Source organism: Montipora capricornis, chromosome 10 (assembly GCF_036669925.1).
Source record: "Montipora capricornis isolate CH-2021 chromosome 10, ASM3666992v2, whole genome shotgun sequence".
Taxonomy (NCBI): domain Eukaryota; kingdom Metazoa; phylum Cnidaria; class Anthozoa; order Scleractinia; family Acroporidae; genus Montipora; species Montipora capricornis.
The window spans coordinates 55803709-55811208 of NC_090892.1; the positions used below are offsets into that span (position 1 = coordinate 55803709).

Sequence of the window (7500 nt, forward strand, 5' to 3'; positions counted from 1 at the left end):
AGATTGTTTCTCTTCAACCACTACAAGAATTACTGACAAGAATCCTGACAAGAATTACTTGATCCACAAAAGAGCTAGATTAGTGACGCCAAAGTTATTCTCCAGTAAGGCAGCTATGGTCTCATAAGCAATAGTATCAAAAGGAGCGCTAAAGTCCAAGAGTACGTGCAAGGAGAGTGATTTGTTGTCTATCCATACTTTAAAGGATATCAATCTGAACCTTGAGTAGAACCATCTCGGTTGATTAAACCTGGCGATAGAAGCTGTGGAATGACTGACTTCACAGCAACTTTCGAAACAAAAGGCAAATTGCTTACTGGACGAAAATTATCTCATACTAGATCTTGACCGAGTTTTTAATCAGTGGTACGATTATGCAACCTTCCAGGTTTCGGGAACGCAGCCGCTATCTAATAAAAAGCTAATCATTCTAGTGATGATCGGTGCCATTTCTTGATCAGCCATGTACGTAGGAATAGGAGACATGGCGTCACGCAACGCTCCACAGGAGAGGACGGTATCAAAAGCATCTTTACTTTATATTGTAACGTAACAAAAAACATTGCGTGACATTTAAGAACATAGGCGATTCTAGAATGCGTTAACAAGTAAGTTCAGGCTTCGCTTTCTACGGTTGATCGGCAGTCGTGTTCAAGGATCAATGACGAAGGACTTTCAAGGCAACCAAGGACTTTACTGAAAGAACAATTGCAATCAAATGTTTTTGATTTAGTGTTGTGTACTGGAAAAGATACGAATGACGGAAAGGCGCCTTTCCTTGGCCAATTTGAGAGCCAATTGGAATGAAAAAATACGAGCACCCGCATTTACAAATATTCTTTGTCTTTACATGTTATATCAACTCGGGGAATCCCCTAAAAGACGCTCGGTGATTGGTGCAAGGAAATATCACTCTCTGTAGAGAATGTAAACACTGCGCAAGAACTATAATTTAGAAAAAAGACTCGTCTAAATGTTGGTGTTTCCATCGCATTCCCTTGATGTACAGTCTTCGTATGTGGAAAGAAGTTTAATGTTCACGAAAGGGTTGTTCCAAGAGCAGAGTTCAGCAATAAAGAACACTCGGTTCGCTCGCTTCTGTTCCTCACAACACGAACCGTGAACAAAACGCCTTCGAAGAAATGGCTAACAAGAAAGCGAAAAAGGATCTCAATTGGTCGTCTCAAAAACACATCGCTAAATTCAGCGACGAAACGCTGGAAAAGATTTCAATTCAGGATTTCAACAAGCAGCTTCGCCAACTCCCCGAAGGACTGAAACAAAAGTACAGGAAACGGCGACGTATTTTAAAAAATCGCAAATATGCTCTGAAATGTCGTCGAAAGGGCTCAGAGGCAACAGACAACATCGCCGAACAAAACAGGGCTCTTGAGTTGGAAATTAGCCGTGTCTCAGAGGAATTACAGAAGGTAACGAATGAGAGAGATGAACTTAAAGTGAAATGTGCCCGTTTAAATGCCATGTTGTCTGGCATGCAAAGCCCAGCACGAAGGAAAATGCCGGACAATTCAAGGGCAAGTCAACAAATGTGATTCAGCGCATTACAGTGGAACCTGTATTAAGGTGGCGGTGATAAATCTACTTACTCGATCAAAACTGCACTGAATGATAACCTCTTTGACAAGGAGAGCATAGAAAGAGACCAACAAAAAATTAGAGTGAAGTTTGTCAGCTTTACAATTTAAAGCGCTTTGGTTTTCGGCTGTCCAGAACTTCGTTACAGATTTCTATCTTGGTAGTTCCTCCCAACACGGAGAACGGTGAGTGAATTACAAAAAAGGCATTACTCGGGCCCGTAAGATAATAGATTTCAGTCTTTTTTTACCGTGTGCAGCAAAATGCACAATAGAAAGCACGTGGCGGTGTTTTGATTGGGCAATACACAATGGAAGGCACGTGGCGATATTTAGATTGGTTAAGGCAAACCACGTCGTCCAAAGTGCAAAGCATAAGATCATCGAAAGCGGCACTGTTTTGTTTTGGACTGCGTTGCTTGGATTACCACAGGCGGCCCAAAACTCGGAAAGTAAAAAATTGTAAGGATTTGTATGAGAATCTCGATAACAATCTACCTGCAAAAGTACTCAATAAAAAAGTTGTACTTAATTGTCGTGGTGACTTTCTCGGTTTTTGTGTTGTTGTTTGCCTGATTGAATGCGATTTAAGCGACTTCTCAAATTCCCGGGTTGTCACTCATACTTAAATAAAGGAAAGGCTGGAAAGTAATTTCTAGCTTACCTCACATCTCGCCGATAAAATCACACTTCTCCGGCAATTTTGCGGGTAAATTGTTATCGAGATTCTCATACAAATCTTATAATTTTTACTCTCCGAGTCTGGGCCGCCTGTGGGATTACTGAAGATCGATGTTGCGTTGGCTTAATCGCTTTCTTCCTGGGGCGCTCAAAACTCATGCGAAGGCCGCGGTAGATCCACACTAAAAGATATCGAGCGTCAGCTTCGAAAATAGTCGTTCCGCGAACTGAATGAAACTCAAATGTATTAACTGAAATGGACGCAACTATTGAAAGCGATACAAGTCAAAATACTAATTCTTTAATAAGCAGGTGAAGATGACAGCGACGAAGAAAATAACTCGATAAAAGAACATAGACGTCATATTGAAATCCCCTGAAGACAGACAACGAACAAATAGCCGGCAGGTTAGTTTTCAGGTTGCAGGTTGCAGGTTGCAGGTTGAAATTTACTGTGACTGTTACATGAATAGCTAACCTTAGGCCTAATTAGGCCTAAAGAAACGTTTTTAGGCCTAAGGAGGCCTAAAGAAACGTTTTTAGGCCTAATTAGGCCTAAGGTTAGCTATTCATGTAACAGTTACAGTAAATTTCAACCTGCAACCTGCAACCTGCAACCTGCAAAAACTAACCTGCCGACAAATAGCCTCACGCTCAGTGTACCACTGACTACGAAGATAAGTTTTACGTCTATGGCGTTCTTTTGTTTTTTTTTTATTGTTAAACAGTTTGTTTATTTGTAATGGTCTTTATAGACTTTGTTTAACTAGCCATGTTAGCGATCGAGACTATGATCAGCTCTTTAGAAAATAATTGTGATGTGGTTTGAAAAGCTGTATAGTTATCTGTGATTGTTAATGATAATAAAGACTCGATTTCAAGGGAGAAATACAGATCTCGATATGCAGAAGTTTAGTGTTTGCATCGACGTACACGAGAAGGAGAACCGAGCAGAATTACAGAAAAAAGGCTGATACGTCTATTTTATGTAAAAGCAGAAAAAGGAGGAAACTTGCTCGAAAATATTTGATTAAAATATACCGAGATCATCCACATTTCATCGTACGCGTATTACTAGGAGATCACTTGCTCGTAAACACAAGTATAGCAGCTACTAGTCTGTATACATCCGCCTCCTACCCTATAATTGTGCGAGGGGAGGTGGCAGCAGAGTTAGTTGGTGGCAGATATACACAGGCGAAGCAGCTACCTCGGGTATGCTTTAAATCAAAGTACGTGGTATGTAGCACCTTTCATTCCAAAAGCGTGACGTGGATCAACAGGTAAATGCAAAATGAAAGTTAAATTCAATACAGAAATCATGAATACCCGGTACGCTTTTCAACATTGCATATCGTAAGTTCAACCTTTGCAGGGACATAGCCCAGAAATATTTTTTTGCCTCGTAGACACTTTTCAGAGAAGGCAGCCCAAGTAGGATTAGAACTCGGTATCTCATCATTCAGAGGCAATCGCGATGATTAAATTGTGTGCTTGACCGGAAACGAGTTTTCGTGTTTTCGTTGCACGCAATGCAATATCCGGCCATCGTATGACTCGGTAACACATCTTACGGGGCTTATTTCTCCTGGTATTTTTGAGGGTATTTGAGGTACCGGTTTTGATACCTCTGAGGGTATTCAGTCCCAAAAAGGACCAAAGCGGGAGCTCGAGCGGGACCTTTTAGGGCATTGAGCCGAAAAATCATGATAGGAAACATTTCACAATTAAATTGACTATTTTTTTTATTTTGTCCACTTAAAACCCATAATTGGGTGATGTTCCGGTGTTCCTGGTTTTAGCACATGCCGTGTGGTATATTATTTGAAACACCGTGTGAAGGTTAAGAGAATACAAAAAATCCCGTTTGGGACTTTGCAACTGGTGACCGCGACCGCTTAACAGAGGTCAAAGTAAAAAAGTAACAAAGATTTTTAGGTAACCTGTCGCTCTTATCGCAAAGATGCGAGGGCAATTTTCGGCTCATAGCAAGTTGTCCAAAGGGCTTGCGCATGTTCTAGCTGTATGCAAGCTCTCTTTTTTCATTTGGGTAGTATCTTTTAAATCCATAAGTTCTTTTCCAGTGTTTCATCCTTCATCACCTCCAAGGTGGATCACCGTGATTAACATTTGTATAGCTAAGCTAAATGCGGTCCGCACGACTTACAACGTGTCCTGAACTGTTCTCCAAGACTCAATCATTTTACAAGTAAATTTGATCATGTCACGGCTTTACTTTTTAATCTGCATTGGCTTCCTGTTGGACAGGGAGGTATTTTCAAGATGGTTCCATTCAAAGCGCATGATGCTGCTCCCAGTTACACGACGGAATTCATAAGACCTTACGAACCTGTCAGCATATTATTGCGTTCGAGGAGAACGCATTCCAATCGTGTTAGTTCCGCCGGATGTCCCTCGGGACATAGGATAGAGCTATTTCTCTTACTTGCATTTTATGCAAAGTATTCGAAAAATTACTTTATAGACATCTCTACACCCACGTACGTGACAACCTGAGCCCATACCAACACGGCTTTGTCCACGGCAAGTCGTGTCTTTCTAATCTTTTGGAAACAGTGCATGAGATCAATGCTATTTTAGAGGATGGGGATGTAGTAGACCTAGTCTACTTGGACTTTCAGAAAGCGTTCGATAAAGTTCCACATGAGCGACTCCTGTTGAAGTTAAAAGCATATGGGATAACCGGCCAATGTAACAACATTATTCGTAATTTTATTACTGGTAGAACAATGGCAGTCCGTGTAGGCGACAAATTATCCACATGGGAATCCGTATTATCTGAAGTGCCTCAAGGTTCCGTTTTGGGGCCCTTGTTGTTTCTTTTGTTTATTAATGACATGCCTGCTATCACAACAAATACAACCACGTTATTTGCCGATGACTCAAAGTTAATAGGAAACGCACGATCACCTACAACCATTCAGTCGGACTTACACTGCTTATCCCATTGGGCTGACGTGTGGCAAATGAAATTGCAGCGTTTTGCATATTGGTAAAGACAACCCTAAAAATAACTACATGATGGGCCATACACGCTTGCAAGTGCTTGAAAAGGAAAGAGATCTAGGAGTGGTTGTTTCAGCTGGTGATACCATTTGTTGGCAGGAACAATTACGAAGAATGATCCGAAAAGCAAAACAAATGACGTCATGGATCATTAGAAATGTTGTATCTAGGAAACCAGAAGTGCTGATAACATTTTACAAAGCTTTTGTCAGACCCCATTTGGAATATGCAGTGCAGGTTTGGGCCCCAACCGCAAGACACGGAAACTGGGGCATTATAATGGAAATTGAGGACTGCCAAAGACAGTTTACGAGGATAGTTGAGGGCATGGGTCTACTCCCTTATCGTCAAAGGTTACAGCGTCTTAGATTAACGACTTTACTGGAACGTCGAATGCGTGGTGACTTGATCGAGACTTTCAAAATAATCAACGGTTTTGTGGACTATGGTCACAATATGTTTGGGACAAATACAGCTTATAACTCGTAATCTTAATGTCACTTCTCACCATCCATTAAGATCAGCGCATGACTTCTTCAGCAATAGAGTTATTGCATATTGGAACCAGTTGCCACTACGCGTGCGAAATTCAACAAGTATTAATGCCTTTAAGGCTGGTCTTGACCTCTTTAAGTCATCTAAACCTGATTCGCCTAATGGATTCTGGAAATTGTCGGGAGAAATCTTTAATAGGATAACCGATAAAAGTGAACATTTGCTAGCCAATCGCGATGTTGCCATGCGGCAAAATATCTTGTTTTAATAATTGATTTTGTTGTTTTCAGCTTTTTCCTTCGATTCTAGTATTTTTAATAATACATTTTTGATTTTTATTACGTGTTAATAAGAATTTTGTAAATAGATTTTGTAAATAGAGATATCCTGAAGTGATATTTAACAATTATTCCTCGAGCCCGAATGGGCTCTGAGTCAATAGCCCATGAGGCCGAAGGCCGAATGAGCTATTGACTCAGAGGCCATGAGGGCGAGAGGAATAATTGTTTTAGTAAAATCCAACTAGTTGGTCAAAAAAATATCGAGACAAAACATCTTTCGCTAGTTAAAGCTAGACTTTAATCGTTGTTTTGGTTTTCAAAGCCGGCGCTTTTCGCTACTAGTGGGCTATAACAAATAGCCTACTAGTAGCTCAACCAATCAGAACGCGGCATTGATAATAGACCACTAGTTGGATTTTACTAAAATAAAATTATCGGGTATCGATTGTGGTGCCATACGATTTCAGCATTTGGACGCCATCTTGTTCTGGCACAAATAACCTTGATCTCATGTGATATAGTGTTATGGCTTGCCTAAGAGAAGTTGGACGAGGTTAATACTTGGATGGACGACCGTTCGGCAATACCCGGTGCTGCACACGTGGGGGAGTCGCACTGTCTGGCTACCCTGCGAGAAAGGCTACTGGTATCACAGGCTCCCCAAGCTGAAAATACGTGGTGTATGCGACAGTTTGTGTATATAGAGAATTGTATGGGAAAATCACCGATCGTAAAAAAATTGTGTAAATAACTATCTCATTTGAAATAAAGTTTTCCTACCTCAAATGTGTTACTGCCCGGTCACAAGTCAACAGCGGTCGTGTTGCCAGCGCGCAGTCAAATTCAAATGGACCAATCAGAGTTGAGGCTGAAACCATCTTGCGAGTTTCCGTTGTCGCCAGCCCGGTCACAAGACTCCGAGGAAAGCCGAAGAGGTGAATTTTAAGGCAAAGTTTTCGTTCGTCACGAGTCTTTCGGCCGCCGAAACACACGTATTTGGAGTGAAATTTATTGGGCTTTATAGAACTGTTGTTTTTATTGCAATTTTGAACTTTTCCTGTTGAGGAGAAAACGATTTGGGGAGTAAGGTCTGGCCAGCGATGGATGGAGTGGTCGGCCTTCCTATTATTTTAGTAACGGCCTTCCGGATAACTTCACTAAACAGCGTCAGAATGGCTCTAAACTCGGCAAAAGAGACAAGTTCGTCACACATTTGAGGTAGGAAAACTTTATTTCAAATGAGATAGTTATTTACACAATCTTTTTACGATCGGTGATTTTCGCATATAATTCTCTATATACACAAACTGTCGCATACACCACGTATTTTCAGCTTGGGGAGCCTGTGCTGATATTGCATTTTAGTAAACACTCAACCCCCTGTTATTGCATTTCTAGCTTTCTGATTGGCTCGCGAAATC

At 41.1% G+C, this 7500-nt stretch overlaps 2 protein-coding genes across 2 annotated transcripts; both read left to right on the top strand.

Moving 5' to 3' along the window:
- Positions 1–1142: 1142 nt before the first annotated feature.
- On the top strand, positions 1143–1553 carry LOC138021056 (neural retina-specific leucine zipper protein-like). Its single transcript, XM_068867931.1, has one exon. The coding sequence runs from the start codon at positions 1143–1145 to the stop codon at positions 1551–1553; it is 411 nt and encodes a 136-aa protein (XP_068724032.1).
- A 3765-nt stretch (positions 1554–5318) lies between these two features.
- Positions 5319–5792, top strand: LOC138021057 (uncharacterized). The gene has a single exon (XM_068867932.1). The coding sequence runs from the start codon at positions 5319–5321 to the stop codon at positions 5790–5792; it is 474 nt and encodes a 157-aa protein (XP_068724033.1).
- The last annotated feature ends 1708 nt before the right edge of the window (positions 5793–7500 follow it).

Excerpts from the sequence above, each read along its gene's own strand:
- LOC138021057 (XM_068867932.1), top strand. The coding sequence starts at position 5,319 with ATGGGCCATACACGCTTGCAAGTGCTTGAAAAGGAAAGAGATCTAGGA.
- LOC138021056 (XM_068867931.1), top strand. The coding sequence starts at position 1,143 with ATGGCTAACAAGAAAGCGAAAAAGGATCTCAATTGGTCGTCTCAAAAA.